Below are 19591 nucleotides of genomic sequence, written 5' to 3' on the forward strand. Positions count from 1 at the left end.
CTTCAAATTTTGCGTTGAAGTGGGAATTTGCGTTGAGGTGAGGCAGACCAACACGCCGAATGGCGGGTGGGTCTGCTGACCTAAGAGACGGCTATTTTGACTACGGGTGGTCCCATACAGTTCCGGTCCAGAGAAGGTAACCTCACGATTAAACTACCTATATTTCTTGAGATAGGTGGAGCCATTTGAGAGAGCGTGCACCCACTCATATTGTTCCGGTACCACCTGATCCTTCCACATATCAGCCAATTTTCAGTTCCATCTTATAAAACCATGGCCATGTCGCGGCCATATATGCCTCTTCGGAGGTCACTCTGCCACTTCTCATCGCAGACCAGACGCACACCTTGTAACTTTCAGATTACATTTCGCAGATACTCAGCGGAACAGCGATCCCGCGAACCGAAACCATTTACCGTGTGGAGGCCATACCTGCGGTTGGCAATTGGCGTCCCATTCATCGGAGCTCTGATATATTCCATGGTAAATATATGTTTCGAGGCCAAGCGGCACCTTTTCATTGTGAATTTCGGTCTAACAAATGATATAGATGACAGGTGAAGTGACAGAACTCGATTCCCCGTCGATCGTGGAGCTCGATGCAGCGTTGAAGAAACAAGCAACAATTAGCGAAAACTCTCCAATGCGTTTACGAATGGAGAAATTGATCAAAGAACACCAACATAAAATCATAGATGAGTTAAGCAGGATTGATGGTACTCAGTTCAAAACGGATACTTGGGCACGTCCCAATGGGGGTGGCGGCATATCCTGTGTGCTCCAAGATGGCAATGTTTTCGAGAAAGCAGGTGTCAATGTATCGGTTGTCTATGGCGAATTGCCCCGGGCTGCTATTGAGAAAATGAGGGCAGATCACAAGTCATTTGTCGGCGCAGACGTGGAATCTTTGGAATTTTTCGCTGCCGGCTTATCGCTGGTTCTGCACCCCCATAATCCCATGGCACCAACAGTCCATCTGAACTACCGCTACTTTGAGACGTCAGATCCTAAGGACCCTATCAATGGAGATAAGAATTGGTGGTTCGGCGGTGGTACAGACTTAACCCCTTCCTACCTGTTCCCCGAAGATGTCAAGCATTTTCACCAGACCATCAAAGACACCTGCGATAGGCATGATGCAACATATTACCCTCGATTCAAGGCCTGGTGCGATAAGTATTTCTACCTTCCGCATCGCCGAGAGTCTCGTGGTGTTGGTGGTATCTTTTTCGATGATCTTGACGCCAGTTTCTTGGGGTCGTCCGCCACTTCATCACAGAATTCTCAGGAAACTCTATTCTCATTTGTCTCCGATAGTCTTGCTTCCTTCCTTCCTTCCTATGTTCCTATCATTGAACGCCGAAAGGATATGCCATTCACACCTGCTCAGAAAGAATGGCAGCAGCTTCGACGTGGGCGCTATGTCGAATTCAACCTGGTTTATGACCGTGGCACCAGCTTTGGCCTGCGCACCCCCAACGCTCGTATCGAAAGCATATTGATGAGTCTCCCTCGAACCGCAAGCTGGGCCTATATGGATCCGGTGTCAGGAACCCGGACCGAGGCCTCTGTGGAGGAAGAGAATCTCTGCGAGGACAAGGAGCGTGAAAAGGAATTAATGGATGTTCTCAAACATCCCAGGCAATGGGTGTAAGCCGCCCTCTTATTAATGTAACAAAAATTTTAGATAAAACCTTCCCCTCATCTGTAAAATTTAGTATTAAATGTGTTTATAGAAGTCAATTGGAAACTGTGTCTTTTCTTTGATCTATATCCTTGTTGGTATATCTGCACAGGATTTGAAAACCAGACGGCTGGCCAATGGCATATAAACATGCCCTCTTCGAAACAGAGGGTATGTTCTATCGTAACATATGGTCTGTGTTGTCTTAACGAACACTAGTAACAGGAGTTAAAGTAATAAACGACGGTAATGCAATCTAAGGGAGACGTATTTGTAGACAAATAAAAGAGAAGAAGCGCAAAGCATAAAACAAGACAAGTTGTAAGAGTATATGTTATAAGGGCCAGTCTTCGAATTAGGACGTACCGGTCATCCTAACGACCAGCTACTAAGCTCCTTTGCCTCGCCAACCAGCCTTTCTGGGCATCGGCCAAACTCGAACCGTGACGGTACCTCGAAACAGGAACATTATTGTTCTGCAGTCGACTTTGCACCTCATACCAGGCGGAGCTCATAAGAGCAAGCTCTCGCGTCTGAGCGTCGATTATCGTCTGAAGTTCGATCTGTGTATATCATGACGATTTAGCAAAAGTAAAGCAGTCGGGGTGAAGGGAGGGGCCCAAAAATTATCAATTCATGAAACAACGTGGAATTGAACAAAAATTGACGTGTCCGCCTACCTCGCGATCTTTTGGTATGCTTTCATCCGCATCGTCCTCGAAATGTTTCAGTCGCTCCTGGAGGAACTTAATGTGTTCGTTTTGGTTGTGGATATACTGTAAATCATGTATCAGTGCCAAGTTTCGGCGTGTAATAATAGTGTTCTAGGGTTGAGTCCCACTGACCTCAGCACGTTGTGCCAGTCTCTCTAGGTTCCGCTCAATAAGTTCAACGACTTGTTTCGTGAGTTCCATTCCAGACTTCTGAGAAGCTTCAGAGGCACCACCACTTTCCTGTGCTGCGATCTCTGCTAGTAACTTTTTCATTTCCTCCATAGTTTCTTGGTCCTCCACGCGACTTTCAGCAATCTCAACCTGTCTGTTGTCAAGCATTGTCCGCAGCTCATCCCGTTCAGCACATGTTTCTCTGGCCAAGGCCAAACTAGCGTCAAGTTCAGCTTGGAGAGTATGTATTTTCTGTTTGATTTCATCCGATTCGTCGCGCAGTTTGGTTGATTCCACTAAATCATTCTCTTTGATCTCATTGATCATGACTAGCTTCTCCTTGCTCGCAAGCAAAACTGTCAAATAGTAAGTAAACATGCGATTAAAGTTCTTCTAAGTTGAGGTAGACCCTTACCGGCTGCTTGCGCATCGGCAAGCGCTCTGCTAGATTTGTCAAAAGAGTCCTGTACTTCTGCAAGTTTCTTGAGTACGTAAATATACTGATCATACAGCTTCCAATATTCGTCACTGAAAATCCCGTTAGCGCTAATAGCTAGGAAATCTGCGATTGAAATACCCCTGTGTAGAATTTTCTCGGGCCCTCTGCAGGGTTTCGCTGAAGGCATTGGAAAAGCCTTCATGCTGAGAATTGACCTGTAACAGTATCAGCGAATCCCACCCCTGTATACTAGTCCCGAGGCATAAATTACAGTGGTTGACGACCCCTTCAAGGATTCAATCTCTTTCTTGAGCTCGTCATTTTCGGTTTTCCTACAGCGCGGAGTCAGCCCATACTTGAAAGGTAAGATAGAGATCCCTAACAATTGTGATTCCTTAACGCCAATGTCTTCGAAGTCCTTTTGTAGTGTGCCCTGCAGCTTTGGCATTTCGCTGCCTGGTGTAAGAGCTGGGCTCCCAGGGGAGCCTTCAAGTTCTCGAATCCGTTCCCGTAGCTCACTTATAAGTGCATCATCTCTCTCACGCTGTTCCTCGGCACTGCTAAGTCGCTCTGTCAAGGCGTGGTTATTGAATTCAAGTTGTTTTTTCAAACTCTGCATTTCACTGCATTCCTGTTCGATTCGTGGCAAGACTCGTCTATATTCTTCAAGCTCAACATCACGTTCTGACGTCCATATTTGCTGCGAATCTGACTCTTTCAACTGCTGCTGGAGGTCTTTAATCTGATTCTTGAGCGTCTGGTTTTCCTTTTCAAAGTCCTGGCTGGCTTGTAGCTTTGACCGATATTTCTCTGCGGCATTAGCCTTCCGAGCGAGCTGGTCTCTTTCTGTTTTCAACTCATCATAGTCATCCTGCAGCCTCTGGAACCGTTCGTTTTTCACACGCAAGGACTCCACTGTCATTCGCAGGCTGTCAACTTCATCCTGAGCCGCGGCGAGCCGAGCCTCCTGGGATGCGATGATGTCTTCCTGCTGGCGGGATTTAGACTCCAAGGCTTTTGCATTGAAACCAAGGTCGCCTTTGCCGGACTTCAGGTTTCCTAGTCGATCTTCTGTTGTCGCGAGGCGGCTCTGGAGAGTATCGTTGTTTTCTTGAAGGCGTGCCAAACGGTTATGTAGGTCTTCCAATGCCTTCTCGAGCTCCTTCTTCTCATGCGTCAAACGGTCATTCTCAGCAAGCACTTTCCCTACTCGTTCCTCGAATTGCAGCTCTAGATCGACAGGATGTTCCCGTTTGGACAAGTCCTCTTTGATCTCGTCCACAGGGTCAAGGGGCTCGTGTTGGCCATTCTCGGCTTCTTCAAAAATATCTTTCAGTGACTCCTGAGTCGGAGTGCTCAGTGTTTGGAGGGTTTCCACGTATGACGGCGCGTTCGGAGAACGGATAGCGGCGATTAAAATAAGCTTGAGGAGTTTGTTGGTTTCCTTGATTGAACTCTTTTCAGCGACCACTTCCAGATTTGGAGCCGGATCTAATCCAGAAGGGATCCCATCGGGTTGTTGGCGGATATAATTGACCAGCGTTTTGAGGATGTGTTTCAAGTTCTGTAGTTTGGACAGCCAGTGGTCCGACGGATTGCGCTGCGGGAGCTCATCGAGGAAATATTGGGGGTCGATATCTTGTAAGACTTCCCAAATGATAGTCCCATCCGTTAATTCATCGGTCGTTCGGATTGTTTTGCCAAGGGCGAAACTATTGATCCATTCCAACAGGGCCTGTGTGATAGTGTGTTCGGAAGCCATGTTGGCCTAAGAGGCAGTTGTGTTGGGGAATGCTTCAGGGGTCAAACGACAAGAGTTCAGAGCAATGGGCGATGAGATCGTACGTGAAATTGCATTCTTCTGAAACAAATAGGGGCAGATCGGTTGACGAATTACCGGCAAAGACCCTGAAGGTGTTCTTTCGCAGTTTCGCGGGATTCCAAGTGGGATCCACGCTACGCGCATAATAGATTTATTTAGTATAATTTAAGTACTTCTAAGCCGCGGGGATTTGGGATTTGGGAGGGGCGCTTTTACTACATGAATAGTAACTCGTGCCAAATTCTTCTTTCTTTTTTCTAATTTTCTCTGCAGTACTTCTCTCTCGCGCTACTATTGACCGCTGACAATTGTTAAAAGAAGCGCATACGGTTCCGCCCAATTTGTTTTCTCTCGTAACAGATAGGTCACGGAAAGGCAGGATAAATATCGACCATGGTAAGAACACGACTCGTACGAATACCATCTATCACACGCACAACAATAGCAATTTCGAAGCGCTACTAGGGCTACATAATTTAAAATACCAACGCAACACTTTCCATAAGGTCATAACCAATCCATACCCGTTATGCGCTAGCCCTGCTCATATTGGCTCCTGGGGTCCAACGGGAACAAGTAGTTCCGAGACTAGCACAGGCCGTTGGGATACGCGGGGAGAGCTTCTTTACGAACCCCGTGGCTCTAATCACTACTGTATAGACACTGGGAGGTCATTCTCAATTGTCGGATTGTACTTGGCAGATTGGACTGAGATTTGCTGAACCGCCGATTCGGGAGCGTCAGCCGAGAAGCCACTTTTAGACGCCGTTAGAAGTTGCCGCTGACAGTGAGCGATAAGAGAAGGGAAGAAATACTTGATTAACTCTAGACACAAGGAAACGCATTAGTCCTTGATGCGCATATAATCAATCGTTCATCGGGAGAGATTCATGGGTACTTACGAAACTTATGAGTGATTCGTCCACCCTAGGAATGAAAACAATCAGCATGCCAAGTCAATACAGAGTCCGTTAAGGTCCACAACATACGGCATCGATGACCGACTTCATTGCGTTCTCTAGGACAGATGGAGGGGTGTCTTTAGGATAAGTGACCACAATTGGATTGGCCAAAGACACAGACAAGCATCCGAGAAACAGAATGGGAAATGACTTCATCTTGATGCGGCACCCCCCTGTAAAGAGACTGGATGTCCTGGAGCACAAGATCAAATATAGATAGGGAAGCTTGGGGAAGAATCTGAGCAGAACAAAGTTGTCTAATACTAGCACTTGGTAAACTGATTCACCTTCCTGTTGCAATGGAACCTTGAATCGGCAACTGCGTCATTAAATGGCAGCTGACTCAGCGGTCAGATTGGTTAACCCAAATTAACTAGCGTCCCTTTCCTCGAAACAATCTTCATTGGCGTCCGATAACCGTTCCAATCGTCAATTCTTACCCTTGTTCCTCCCCCTCTTGTTCGTCTTTATCCTCGTTCTCCCTCTTCGTGTGAACCTTTGATTTTCATGATTTCTTATGCCCTTCTTGTTCCTTTATTTGGTGGGCATATTCTAGGATTCCTCATTCCTTAAGTTTTTCAATTTGCATTCGCGGGCTACTTTTGTTGAGCGGCAGTCTTCTTGAGCTGCGACATTGCCTGGAGTCTTGCTCTGGTAATCCAGATAATCTTACACAGCTTCTACATACCGTTCAGGGTCCTTTTGCTAGTCGTTGCTTACTGGAAGGGTCAATCGGCGCAGGGGATCATATGAGGTAGACTTGACAGACAAAACTGGGATTCGGGCGGTCTTCGAGGGTTCTTTTCTTATTCTGATTTTGGGCGGAGGTCTTGCATCGTGTTGTTCTCTCAAACCTGACGAAGATAGCTAGCAAGCATTCTACAAGTTTCGACATCTCTTTCCATCTCTTGCTTTTTCAGGAGACTGTTATTCTCGGAAATCAGAGGGGAGAATAAGAAACCTATATACGATAAATTTGAAGAAAAACAGAGAAAAGGAAAATCATTCAAGAGGAGCAAGAAAGGAAAGAAGAACAGAAGAACAGAAGAAAACAGGGAGAAAGAGAGGGACAGAGAGATTGATCAAGATCTGTGCAAAACACAAGAACGTGGAGAGACAAAGGAAGAAAAGGAAGAAAAGAAAAAGCAACAGAAGAACCAAAAAGAAGAGAATAATAGCATTGAGTGTGACCAATTGACACTCGTGAATTATACAGTGCTTCACCCAGCCTCATCTCATCCTCTATACCTCCCTTCGAGATCAGCATCCACCTGTGTATTTGTCATCATGTCGTCAGGACTAGCCTCTGACGAAGTCGCTGAGGATTACAAGAACTCATTGGAAGATCTAACAACAAACGACAGATTCCAGATCAGCAATCTTACGGTCATAGCGAAGGAGAACACCGAGCATGCCATGGCCATCTCCCGAGTATTGGAGAATCACATTCGAACAGTAGGTGACATACTCTTTCCCGGATTATACACTTGCTGGTGTTGTATTTTGCAAGGCGCACTGCCGGCAGTAGTCTTTCTGGATGAACTTCTAATCTTTGTTCTGTAGACGCCGCCGGCCCAGAAATTGCCCGCCTTGTATGTAGTCGATTCAATTGTCAAAAATGTAGGGACACCCTACACGCTTTTTCTGGGTCGCAATATGTACCAGACATTCATGAATGCCTATACCTTGGTCGACTCGCCAACTCGCAGAAAACTGGACGAGATGCTCAAAACATGGAAGGAGCCGGTCCCCGGTTCTCTAGATACGAGACCAGTCTTTCCTCCGGAAGTTACTCGCGGCATCGAAAGTGCGCTCATCAAGGCGAGGACGGCCGCCCTGCAGCAGCAGCAGGCGAGGAGCCAACAGGAAGTCCTTACTCGTGGGCGTGTTGGGACACCCCCAGGCTGGGGAAGTAACAGCGCTACAGCTCAGGGTTCTACTCGTTATCCACCATCCACAAATTCAACCCCGCCTACGGTTTATCGCAGGAATGGGTCCGGCCCTGGGTTTCCATCGGTAAGCTGTCATCACTTTGAATGTTGCCATATCATTATTGCAATGAAGTGTCTAACACATTCAACAGGCAGACCCGCGATCAACTCCAACACCTCAACTTCAGCAACAGCAACAGCAGGATGTGGACCTCTCAGCTTTGAATCGGGATATAGAGGCTTTAATTACAACTGCTCGAAACGATTTCGCGAATAATCCCCTCGACCCTTCTGTACAGCAACGGCTAAAGGCTCTTCTAGACCTCCAGGGTATCTTGCAACGCCAGGAACTTACTCAGGAGCAATTGAAGCTTGTGCGCGATCAAGTTTCTGCGCTTTCCCCAAAGCCCTCGATTTCAGTTTCTTCGACTCTACCCCCTGCTATTCCAGCGGTGTCAACACCATCGATGGCAATGCCTCCTGTGCAAGCTATTTCTCAGCCTCTTCAGCAGCTTCTAAACCCCGGGACACTTGCTGAGCTTATCAAAACTACTGCTGCGCGCCAGCAGCCTACGCCACCTCCTCAGGCTCAGAATATCTTGCCACAAGCACCTAGTAGTGTGGCATCGCAGCCAACTACTACTTTGACCCCGGAGAACCCACTCATTGCAGCGCTCAGAGCACGGGGGCTTTTACCCCCTGCTTCGGCACCTCCAACAACGTCCGCTACCCCTTCCTCAAACCTCGCTTCGGTCTTTCCTTTCATTGTGCCTGGCCAAGTGCGATTTACACCTCCTGTGTCGACGCCTCAAGTGACGGATACTTCGAATGTACAAATTAATGTCCAAATGAACACAGCGTCTATCAAAATGTAGGTTATGCTTATGTTTAATGATTCCGACGCCTCTGACGTGAGTGACAGACCACGAAACGCCTTCATAGCTACTCTTTATGAGTCAAAGCCCAATCGTTGTGGGACTTGTGGGCGTCGATTTTCTGCAACAGAGGATGGGAAAGGAAAGAAAGCGCGCCATCTAGACTGGCACTTCCGAACCAACCAGCGGATGGCAGAGGCGGCCAGGCGGGCTCAAAACCGCAGTTGGTATGTTGACGAACGGGTGAGTCTTCTCTTCAAACTTACCTGATTTGGGTTGCTGTTCGACTGACCCTCAGTAGGATTGGATCAAATCCCGAGAGGTGGGCGATGATGAAGGCCTTGTAGACACAGAAACATCCGGTGAGGCTGTAAATGGAAGTGATGGTGGTTCCGCGAAGAAAGGGCCGCCGAAGCAATGGATACGTGCTCCAAACGATGCCACTCTACGGAATACTCCCTGTCCTATTTGCCAGGAGAAATTCGAGTCAACATGGTCGGAGGATGTCCAAGACTGGATATGGCAAGATGCCGTCAAGGTTGGGAATCGCGTGTACCATGCTAGTTGCTATGCAGAGGTGACCAAAGACGGTTCCACGCCAGCACGCCGAGGTACTCCATCAGGGCGTACTGGAACTCCAGACTCCGTATTGGGCAAACGCAAGGCTGAGGTGAGTTTGCTAGAAGTGAAAAGAAAATCGAAGACTCCAGAGACTGACAGTGTGCGCTAGGGAACTGATTCCCCTGGCCAAAATGCCCGGGTCAAGTTGGAACCAATGTAAGGAATATCGTCTGGTCGAGAGGACTAGAATTTGCACTGTCTACTTAGTCCAGTCAGAAATCCGTGCCTCGAGCCCATCTTCCTTACCCCTAATTTCCTTCCCACCTTTTCTTTTCTTTTCTTACTTTTGCATTAGGACAGAGTCCGTACGGCGTCGCGGATCTATCTTCACTATCATGTGCTCCAACAACTGGAGTGTTTTGTATATATACATAGTAGCCAACATTTACTGGGACCTGCCTAGACTTGAAGCCCCAAGTCGAACCATAGTTCATCAATATAGTTCATCTTTCCCATCCGATAGTGTATTCTACTGTACTGTATTGTACTCTCCTCAGTATTTTGTAGGTTCCGTGAGGGGGCCGCGGGCAAATGACGGCGGAAATATTGTGGAGCACTCGTTTCTTTACTCCGCTATAGACCCTCCTCAGTACTACAGTTGCATTGCGCCCCATTATAAATCCACTACATCCTTTTTCCTCCAATGTTCTGATCGACTGCTGAATACTCTACCTATACACCCTCTTCGGTATCATTTTCCCATCATCTACTCCTCAATAACATATATCCAGCATAATACATCGCCTCGCATCATGGCTCCACATAACGTTCGGTGGGGTATCATGGGTAAGAGAACCTTGGCACAGCAGCAATCGATGATAACTAACGGCATCCTTTGGAAACTTTTATAGCCACCGGCTGGATTGCAAGTGGTACGTTCTCAGGCAATCACTTTTCTATCCCCGCCTTCCCCAAACAGAAAAAGAACACCCAGCTAAATAGAATATGTATTAAAACAGTCTTCGTAAGGGACCTCTTGAGAGATCCTAATGTCCGAGGTGCATCTGATGTCTCCCACACAGTTGTTGCAGTTGCATCATCTTCCTCCAAGTCCCGTGCAGAGGATTTTATCTCGGATACAGGCATTCCTGCTCCCTGCGCTGCCTACGAGTCCTATGGGGACCTCGTGGCCGACCCAAACGTAGACGTCGTATACGTTGCAACGCCTCACTCGCACCACTTCCAAAACGTCATGCTTGCTTTTGAGGCGGGTAAGCATGTTTTATGTGAAAAAGCTTTCACTGTCAATGCCGCCCAGGCAAAGATTCTCTGTGAGACAGCGAAAACGAAAAATCTCTTTTTAATGGAAGCCGTCTGGACTCGGTACTTCCCACTTAGCGTACAGATCCGGGAATTAATTCAGAATGGCACTCTTGGTGAGGTACTGCGTGTGCTGGCGGATAATAGCTTCGGAGATGACATGGAAGAAAAATGGGGTATCGAACATCGGATGGTTAATAAGGATCTGGCTGGCGGGGCGTTGCTTGACTGTAAGTTTTCCTGTCTTAATCGTATGCATATATCTACCCTTCACTTGATGGGCTCAATGCTCTTGTCATTTTCGGCACATCGCGACTTGTTACCACACTGACTCCATCTTGCAGTGGGTATTTACTCCTTGACCTGGGTCTTTCAGGCTCTGTATCACACTCTTCCCCGCGAGTCGCGCAAGGCACCCTCACGAATCTCATCACATATGTCCCTTTACCACCTCACTGGTGCTGATGAGGCAACCTCCATTTTACTTACTTTCCCCACCAGCACTCCATCCAACCTTCCTCACCTAGGTGAATCGCAGGCAGTAGCTATGACACATCTCCGAGTGTCGACCAATGCCGACGACAAGCCCGTCCAGCCCTCTGTCCGCATTCAGGGCACCAAAGGTGAGATCCAGGTATACGGCCCTGCGTTCCGGCCGGAGCGGTATCGGATTGTCCCGAAGGGTGAAGGGGAAGTCAAAGAGGTGGAATGTTCATTCCCTGGTGACGGAAAGGGCATGTACTGGGAGGCGGACGAGGTCGCACGGTGCTTGCGGGATGGTAAGCTTGAAAGTGATGGCATGCCATGGGAGGAGAGCATCATCATTATGGAGGTGATGGATGAGGTCAGACGTCAGGGTGGATTGGTTTATCCTGAAAACATTGAATCCATAGTCTACCCTACACGGTTGTAAGAGGCGGTCTGTATCGTGTGGAGAACAAGCATGCCTTTGTTCAGAAGTGTGTAAATATCCTTAGTACTAACGATTATATAAATAAAACGTACTAGAGTTAAATTAGAAAAAGAGAGGGACCGTCTAAAGCAACTTATATTTTAGGTTCCGAGATTAGCTACTATACATAAAACCAAATCTCCGCCGAAAGCAGCCCAGGTACGAATATCCGAAGGATACAAAAAGGTCCATGTACCAAAAAGGAACCTCCCCAGAAGGACCAAATAAGGCGGCAGACCATTCGTTTTAAAACTTTATACCCTATCACTTTTTGTTGGCCTCCCCGACGGAGGGACGCTTACCCCTCAGCGAAAGAAAAGAGAATCATTACATTTATTTGTTCTGCCGGAAAACGCCGAGGAGGCTCTTCCACACTTGACCCGGTTCCTGGCTAGCATCAATTCCCCGCCAGATACCAGTCTTTTTATAATAATCCACGACAGGGGCGGTTTGGGCATGGTATGTTCCAAGACGCTTCTTAAGGGTCTCAGCATTGTCATCAGATCGCTGAATGAGAGGCTCGCCGGTGATATCATCCTTCATCTCCTCTTTAGGAGGATTGAACACCTTATGGTAGGAGCGTCCAGAAGCCGGGTGAACTAGGCGTCCAGTGATTCTTGCTACCAGCAAGGCATCATCGATCTGCAGCTCGACGGCATGCTGGAGTTTCTGTTGACGGACAGCAAGCATATCATCCAAACGCTCGGCCTGAGCAACGGTACGAGGGAAGCCATCTAGGATGAAACTGGGCAGACAAGTAGTCAGTATGTGTCGATGAAAAAGTTCGAAGCCATTTTTTTTTTCTTTCTTTCTTTCTTTCTTTCTGTCACTTATACGAACCCGTTCTTGCACTCTGCGTTGTTGTCCAGCTCGCTCTTAATCATATTGACCATGATCTCATCACTGACTAGACCACCCTGATCCATGATCTTCTTGGCCTCTTTGCCCAGCTCAGTCTTCTTGGCGACCTGAGACCGCAACATATCTCCGGTAGCCTACTCAGTAAATGTAAGTCTCAGAGCCTTTCGATAGATACCAGCAATCAATCTATCAGTCAGCTACTTACCAAGTGGCACACACAGTACTTGTCCTTAAGTGCAGGTGCCTGGGTGCCCTTGCCTAGTTCAAGGGCGGGTCAGAATTCCGAAGCATTTTAACCCGATAATATCTGGAATAGAAAATTTATAGAGCATACCTGCACCAGGCGGACCCATCAGAACCATGCGCATCTGTTCTGCAACAGACTTGGGTTTAGAATCATTGCTTAGACGGCTTTCCAATTCCTCAACCCGAGCCTCGAGCTTGCCGATAATATCCTTAAGACCGGAAACGGCCTCTTCCGTGATAGGAGCCATTGGGATAAATTAAATCGGAGAGTAAAAGGGATAGTATTGTAGAAGTGCTCTCCGGGGAGGCCTAAGTCGGACTCGGTGTGGGAAATAGTATAGGGATTATGAATGGAATGGGGAGCAATGACGGGTAAATGGAAAGGTCGGAGACTGTATGTTGGGGATGAAAAGAGGTCAACCGGAGCGGAGTATCGCACCCGCTTCTCCGAGGTTTGAAGATCCGCCGGCAAGTGCCGTACTCGCGGTGTTTGACCGGAATTTCTTCATTCCCAGGGTATCGGTGAAATAAACCGCGTCGGAAAATTTGAAGTTCAATGTGTATTGATGTATATCCAGCCTGAGTCCAAGCTTAAATTGCAATTAGTCAATTGTGACCCTCCGTTTCAAAAGTCATAGCGGGTATTGTGAAGACACGTGTCTGTAGGAAGCCTTAGGCAACAAGGTCAAATGTGTGGCTACAGGGATAACTAGTAGCTCATCAGCCTCATTGATGTGGCTCAAGCAGGGTCGGAGCTCACTCAGCTTCACCTCCGTCATCATCAGTCTTCCTCTAATCATCATCATTCCTTCTTCCCTCTCAGGACTTTCGCTCTCCCAGGCTTTCTTTTCTTTTCACCCCTATCACGCATACGTCTGACTTTTGTCTCATCTCACATCCACTTAATAACTAGTTCCCGTGTCTTCTGATTCCGCCATGCCTGCCACCACGGCGGACACCCTTTCCCTCGTCACGCGAACCGTCACGGTCGCCCCGTTAGTGCTCCTCTCAGTCGCAGATCATTATGGTCGCTCGGCCAAGGGAACTCGCAAACGTGTGGTGGGAGTATTGCTGGGGGAGAACTCGGGTCAAAATGTTCGAGTATCAAACAGCTTTGCGGGTACGTTTCGCTGTTGATTATTAGTTACTATCTCTGTTCCACTTGTCATACCATACCTGCTAATACTTTTACCCTCAGTCCCCTTTGAGGAGGATGAAAAAGATCCCTCAGTGTGGTTCTTAGATCATAATTTTGTCGAATCGATGAGAGACATGTTCAAGAAGATAAACGCTCGTGAAAAGCTCATTGGATGGTATCACTCGGGCCCGAAGCTACGGGCCTCTGACCTAGAAATTAATGAGCTATTCAAACGATACACACCCAATCCTCTGCTGGTGATTGTCGATGTCCAACCAAAGGAGGTCGGCGTGCCGACAGACGCCTACTTTGCCGTGGATGAAATCAAAGATGTGAGTAGCTTTGCACAAAACCTAGAGCGTGAACATTCTTTTTTTGGGGGGGTCTTGTGTCATCTGCTTACTATGACTACTATTTATAGGATGGCACCACCACTTCCAAGACCTTCGTTCATACCCCATCCATAATCGAAGCAGAAGAGGCGGAGGAGATCGGTGTTGAGCATCTTCTCCGAGACATTAGGGACGTTGCTGTCGGTACCCTCTCCACTCGCATAACGTCGCAGCTGCAGTCCCTGCAGGGCCTTCATCTACGCCTGCGGGACATTGGGCAGTATCTGCAGAAAGTGCTTGACCATGAGCTACCCGTCAATCATGCCATACTAGGCAACCTTCAAGATGTCTTCAACCTCCTTCCCAACCTATCGACCCCACCAGTGACACCACGCCTCAGCGGGTCGGAACAGCAGTCAGAGAATAGCGAGCTGGCACGTGCCATGAGTATAAAGACCAACGATCAACTAATGGCTATCTACCTGAGCAGTTTGATCCGCGCCATCACTGCCTTTCATGATTTGATCGAGAACAAGATCCAGAATCGACAACAGCAAGAAGAAAATGAGCTGAAGAGGGAACAGGAAACCAATGCCGCTAGGGGCGAAAAGGAGGCGAAGAAGGCGAACGGGGCCATGAATGGAGAGCAAAAGGAAGAGCTGGATGGATCCAAGGAAAAATACAAGAAGAAGGGTCAATAAAATACTAGCCGGGCTATTGAGTCAATGTGATACGATTTAAAGCTACTTAGTCCGACATCGAAATGTAGAGGGCTGTAACGCTACTCTGATCAGGCTTCATCAAATCGACTTTTAAGAATCTGACTTGAGGCCTTGTGCCGGTTCCCAATACTCATGACACTGTTGAAAGCTGAGTTTCGGCACAAAACCCCCCGCGCCCCTTCTCTTTCACTCCCAAATCAACGAGACCGAGACAAGAGAGTTATTAGCATATGTATTTACATCTTGGGCTTTCAGTTCTTCGTTATTTCAGACCCAGCCATCAAAAGTGAGCTCGAGGTCGGTTTGTATACGTAGACGGCTGAGCAGCAGGCCAGGTCCTCTCTGCACGAGATCGACCTCAAATTTTATGCTGTCCAATATCCCATAACTCCATGGCATAGCATTGCGTTCATCTGCCGGACACCATCTATATAGGCTATTCGGAGAGTCTATGTCCCCCTGGTATGTACACGGCTCTCGCGGAACAAGATGTGAATATATAGCGCAGTCACACTGGAGATTGTGACCGAGGATAGGCGGTGAGCCAGTATGTCATGAGGATTGCTATGATGCATGCGACCTAGCTGATCATCCGCCCCAACCAGCACACCAACCTCCCAGCTCCTGTGCACCGACGACGATTCGATCGTGATCGTCTGCAGAGGGCCCACTGATTGCGGGACAGCGCACCGCCAATACACAAGCAAGGAGATGCTTGCATACTGGATACGACCACTTCACTGACCGCCGAGTCAAGCTTCCGCCGAAAGGGTAATAATAATGCACGCCGGGCACATGGTGGGATTGCGAGATATCACCACTAGGAGGATCATCCCCTGGACCTAGGTCGCGGAATGCGGCAAACGTGAATGTTGGGCAGGTGCAATTCCACGCTTGTAGTCGAACTTCGTAGCCTTTTTGGTCTGCATTTGGACGAAGAGATACTGGCAGAGACTCCCCAGGTGAAGGACTGGTAGCCGTAGACATTGAAATAACGAAGAACAAGTCTTCAAGTGGAGGACGCCTCCCATTCAGTCTTGACTCGCCGAGGCTTATTGGCTCGGAAGCGTCGGGGCTCCGAATGCTACAGTCCTCCCTCATGAAGCGCCTAACTAGGCCTCGGTCCAGTATATCCAGAGCAAGTAGAAGTTCATTGGGGAAAAAACAGTGGAGAGTCAGCATTAGTTGTTTCACGTTTGCTGCATGGCCTGCTGAGAAGGCGGAGAACGGACGCTGTCTTTCAGGGTTGATCTCGTCTTCTGGGTTAGCGGTACGTTCCGAGAGCTGCGAGATCAAATGCTCAATGAAGCGTGTAGTTGAAGGTAAAGCATTATCCGGAGGGTTTAGGGTCTCCATTCGCTTAGATCGACTGGTTAGGATCTGATAATGCCGGTGGGTTATTCGTTCCAGAGGAATGCCGGATCCCGGTTCAGATCAATTTTATCAGAAAGAGTCACAATATACTATGGTGGTAATTGGCTGCTAGGAGTTAGGAACTCTGCAGAAAAGAATGAAAAGAAATATATACAGAGAGAGAGAGAGAGAAACCGGGACTGAGCTAACCAATTCAAGATACTGAACTCATAAAAAAAGTAAAGAACAGCATACCAAAACCGCCAAGGGAACCTTAAATCCTAAGTAAACCTACCGTGCAGTGCAGCCTTGTCATATGGAAACGTCGGCCTTCAGTTTTTGAGAATGAACATCTGCTGCCCGTTGAAAAGGGCCTTTATCGACTATAGCTGGAGTTCTGAGTGTTTAATAGTAACCTTCCTTGACACCGCGTCCTTAGTTTTCGTTGCCATCCGTTTCTCTCTGAAATCCTTTCTAATAGCTTGGGGGTATTGTATACTTAGCAGCTGTGTACTTATGCGCCCTTCACCTTTCTCGTCGATAGCTACGAACATAGAGGTCATCTTGATTTGAACCTTCGTTCCGGGGCCCCAGTAAACTAGAGACTAAATGTAGTAATAGTTGCTGCCCGGTTGTATATTCGTAATCAATTCTCTCGACCTCGATGGTTCCCGTCAGGCTCATTATTGCGTTTTCATGTCTCTCATAGGGCTCTGGTAAAGCTAGAACTGATGGACAGGATGGAAGGGGAGGGCATCCTTTCCTGGGAGATACGGGATGAGTGAATCATGTGTAGTAAAACATTTTAAACGAGACAGCGTGGAAGTATTTCCAGTCTATGCCTTGTAGAGCACCCTACTAGGTGCTTATTGCGGTTCCCTTGAGATAATTCCAAGTCCTAGAAACTTCATTCTGGAACAGTAACAAAGTCTGTTTCATTATCATTTTATTGGCGGTTCTCGGTCCAGTGAGTTCTAGCAAGTCTACCGAAGCAGCAAATAAACAAGAAGATTCGCCTGGGCAAGATGATTCATTGAAGCGAATCCGCAGTTAATCCATAGATGGTAGGGGTATTACATAACCTATAAGATAGAATTGCGGTAACGAAGGAAGCCTAGGTCCTTAAATCCTCCAGGTTCATTCGCTGTCGTACAGGTTGTATCCCAGGCAGGTGAAGTAATTCAGGGTAAGGAATGACTTAAAAACACGAATTGATTTATATTATAATTACTCCTATGTCTCAAGGAGATTCCGGCAAATAGTGAGTGTAGCTGATTTTACCTGTGAATGAATCGGCCCCAAAGAGTTGAAATGAAACTGATGATGTATACTTAAGTACAGGCATCTATCTGAAACCGCACGTATCGATTTGTCTGGACCTAGCCCTCTGCCGAGACTTCTAGGGTACCATTTATTGCAGTTAACTCTCTGATTTCCAGACGAGAAACGAGAGATCCATCCCGGGATGAAGATACTGTGTAATTGCCATTAGTACAACCATGAAAACACAATCATAATTTACCAGAATAATTTATTCCGTAAGTCAAGCGCTTCCCCCCACAACATGGCTTTCGCTTCGAGTCATCACCTGTGGATCTCTGGATCCCTACTCTACTTTGACCCCTCAGTAAGATTAATTACGGTAATTCAATCATACCTTTCCCGCTAGCTTCGATGGCCTGATTTCGCCCAGTCGAGAACTTGATGAGACAAATAACAGCCCGTCCCTTCTGGCCGAATGAAATGGGATTGGTTGGAAGACTAAAAATTTCTAAGAAGGGGTTCCTCTAACGCAGATACCCCAATGAAACAATTCTTGGCAAGTCATATCCTCATACTCTGCGTCGTTTATGGTTCGCGGTCAACGTATGTACATAAGTACATACTGGTCGAGAGGTGCGTCCATCCATCCTTTTCATCTAACCAGTTAGCTCACACCACTAGTATTATCGTATTCCAAGTCAAATCCATCGACAACAACGCTGACAGCAGGCTATCTCGAGAATTCTTGTTTATCATTTTGCCCTTCTTCGGGGACCCGTGCATCTGCACTCTCTTAACGGGAGCAAAGAAGAGAAAAGAAATAGGTCAATAAACCTTTGCTCAAAGCCTAAGGTTAACAGCTCACCACAGTAACGTTCATTCTTAGACTGAGACAGTTAAATTGTTAATTTTGGAAGTATCAAGTCGATGATATTAGAGCGATCGACTCGATTCATAAGCATGTTGAGAATTAAATATATCACCGATGCAGAGAACTGTATTGGTGGCACTTGATCGATACCTCACATATACAGACAAAGAGCCTGGCACAGGGGGGGGGGAGGGGAATGGAATTCGATAAGAAGAAGAACAAGAAAGTCGAGGGCAGTAGTTAACAAATCGGACCAGAATCGGATTCATGAGCGCCCCAAATTGTCCCATATCTGGAAGGTGACAGCTGAGTTCCTCGCTCAGAAACTCCATCCAAGCCCACACGGAGCTCCATCACGCATCTCATGGGCCAACCATATCGTTGGAACTTCAAGATATGGGCCCCAAACCGAAAGCTGGCGTTGCCTTCCCCCATAATTCCCTTAAGTGTCGCACTTCTTAACAAATCTAGGCCCTAGCTAATGCGCAGATCCACCCTTTGTTGGGCAGCGGCGAATGTCAACCGTTTTCACCCATAACAAGTACACCTTTCAGCTTTGCCACCAAATGACGATCCAGTGCGTTTCATATTTTCAAGGAATCCATCCTCTTAAATTGCCCATTTCCGGTATTGGTCTCTGTTTAGTACGTATTATAACTCCACTGGCCAGTCCAAAGCTAATCCGCAGATTCTGTATGAGTTAAGGATTGACTACTTTGTAGAGACTCAACAAGCGAATGACTGAGTGGAATTGGTAGGCTGGGGCCAGTTGATGGCGTACTTACTACTTACTACTCAGTAGAGAACGTTGCTGATTATTATAGTAACAACGACGATCATCATAAAGAGGACACAATCACATATTGGTGATGGGTCCTTGTGATCGAAATGGTTCGGTAGTTGAAAATGGGAAGTGCACAGAAGACACTTGGTATCTTATCTGTACGAGGTACTTCTACAGAGTAGTCCTACCTAAAACTACTTGTTCTTCATAAGCAAACCAAATCCCAAGTTTCAAAGGCAAAAAAAAAAAAAGACAAAAAAAAAGAGGAAGCAGAGGAAAGAATGGGAAGAGAAAAAAAAATGAAGCAAAAGATAGTACTATTCACACACACACACTCTCTCTCTGTCACAACTGCATCCGATACTAGTGGGTAAAGAGAGAAAAGCAAAAGCGAAGGAAAAGAGGAAAGGGAAAGGGAAAAAAAAATATGTGGGGCTGTCGGACATTTTTGTTGACGATCATTGCGTGCCGGGAATAGCTCAAGCAGTAGCATCCCTGTCCGAATCCACCACGTTGGAGCCAGTTATGTTTGTCTGTTCCCCCAATTTGAAAATCCGAACCGATACTCGCCGCTTTTTTTTTTTTTTTTTT

At 47.1% G+C, this 19591-nt stretch overlaps 9 protein-coding genes across 9 annotated transcripts; 5 read left to right on the top strand and 4 right to left on the bottom strand.

Moving 5' to 3' along the window:
• Positions 1-156: 156 nt before the first annotated feature.
• On the top strand, positions 157-1777 carry hem13 (coproporphyrinogen oxidase). Its single transcript, XM_032077687.1, has 2 exons — positions 157-483; positions 551-1777. Exons 1-2 carry the CDS (start codon positions 274-276, stop codon positions 1652-1654), a joined length of 1314 nt encoding a protein of 437 aa, XP_031920741.1. The 5' UTR covers positions 157-273; the 3' UTR covers positions 1655-1777.
• Position 1778: 1 nt separating this feature from the next.
• BDV27DRAFT_81944 (putative microtubule binding protein HOOK3) lies at positions 1779-4941 on the bottom strand. Its single transcript, XM_032077688.1, has 7 exons — positions 3391-4941; positions 3279-3339; positions 3146-3222; positions 2984-3096; positions 2530-2924; positions 2365-2460; positions 1779-2247 (listed from the first exon to the last, which is right to left on the bottom strand). Exons 1-7 carry the CDS (start codon positions 4767-4769, stop codon positions 2059-2061), a joined length of 2310 nt encoding a protein of 769 aa, XP_031920742.1. The 5' UTR covers positions 4770-4941; the 3' UTR covers positions 1779-2058.
• An 84-nt stretch (positions 4942-5025) lies between these two features.
• Positions 5026-6151, bottom strand: BDV27DRAFT_138919 (uncharacterized protein). The gene is made up of 4 exons (XM_032069343.1): positions 5819-6151; positions 5732-5756; positions 5645-5654; positions 5026-5584 (listed from the first exon to the last, which is right to left on the bottom strand). Exons 1-4 carry the CDS (start codon positions 5945-5947, stop codon positions 5479-5481), a joined length of 270 nt encoding a protein of 89 aa, XP_031920743.1. The 5' UTR covers positions 5948-6151; the 3' UTR covers positions 5026-5478.
• Positions 6152-6721: 570 nt separating this feature from the next.
• BDV27DRAFT_81989 (putative mRNA cleavage factor complex component Pcf11) lies at positions 6722-9422 on the top strand. Its single transcript, XM_032077689.1, has 6 exons — positions 6722-7246; positions 7355-7807; positions 7875-8593; positions 8645-8840; positions 8899-9267; positions 9328-9422. The coding sequence occupies exons 1-6, from the start codon at positions 7079-7081 to the stop codon at positions 9376-9378; spliced, it is 1956 nt and encodes a 651-aa protein (XP_031920744.1). The 5' UTR covers positions 6722-7078; the 3' UTR covers positions 9379-9422.
• A 393-nt stretch (positions 9423-9815) lies between these two features.
• On the top strand, positions 9816-11493 carry BDV27DRAFT_138921 (Gfo/Idh/MocA family protein). Its single transcript, XM_032069344.1, has 4 exons — positions 9816-10004; positions 10070-10090; positions 10178-10708; positions 10823-11493. The coding sequence occupies exons 1-4, from the start codon at positions 9971-9973 to the stop codon at positions 11389-11391; spliced, it is 1155 nt and encodes a 384-aa protein (XP_031920745.1). The 5' UTR covers positions 9816-9970; the 3' UTR covers positions 11392-11493.
• Positions 11494-11508: 15 nt separating this feature from the next.
• Positions 11509-12977, bottom strand: adk1 (adenylate kinase ADK1). The gene is made up of 4 exons (XM_032077690.1): positions 12626-12977; positions 12497-12549; positions 12271-12425; positions 11509-12175 (listed from the first exon to the last, which is right to left on the bottom strand). Exons 1-4 carry the CDS (start codon positions 12783-12785, stop codon positions 11764-11766), a joined length of 780 nt encoding a protein of 259 aa, XP_031920746.1. The 5' UTR covers positions 12786-12977; the 3' UTR covers positions 11509-11763.
• Positions 12798-15106, top strand: rpn8 (proteasome regulatory particle lid subunit RPN8). Its single transcript, XM_032077691.1, has 3 exons — positions 12798-13657; positions 13736-14007; positions 14097-15106. Exons 1-3 carry the CDS (start codon positions 13474-13476, stop codon positions 14706-14708), a joined length of 1068 nt encoding a protein of 355 aa, XP_031920747.1. The 5' UTR covers positions 12798-13473; the 3' UTR covers positions 14709-15106.
• On the bottom strand, positions 14766-16276 carry BDV27DRAFT_138931 (uncharacterized protein). Its single transcript, XM_032069345.1, has one exon. The coding sequence runs from the start codon at positions 16083-16085 to the stop codon at positions 15318-15320; it is 768 nt and encodes a 255-aa protein (XP_031920748.1). The 5' UTR covers positions 16086-16276; the 3' UTR covers positions 14766-15317.
• Positions 16277-17833: 1557 nt separating this feature from the next.
• On the top strand, positions 17834-18228 carry BDV27DRAFT_82053 (uncharacterized protein). Its single transcript, XM_032077692.1, has one exon. It carries the CDS (start codon positions 17887-17889, stop codon positions 18175-18177), a length of 291 nt encoding a protein of 96 aa, XP_031920749.1. The 5' UTR covers positions 17834-17886; the 3' UTR covers positions 18178-18228.
• Positions 18229-19591: the final 1363 nt, after the last annotated feature.

Source organism: Aspergillus caelatus, assembly GCF_009193585.1.
Source record: "Aspergillus caelatus strain CBS 763.97 unplaced genomic scaffold BDV27scaffold_418, whole genome shotgun sequence".
Classification (NCBI taxonomy): domain Eukaryota; kingdom Fungi; phylum Ascomycota; class Eurotiomycetes; order Eurotiales; family Aspergillaceae; genus Aspergillus; species Aspergillus caelatus.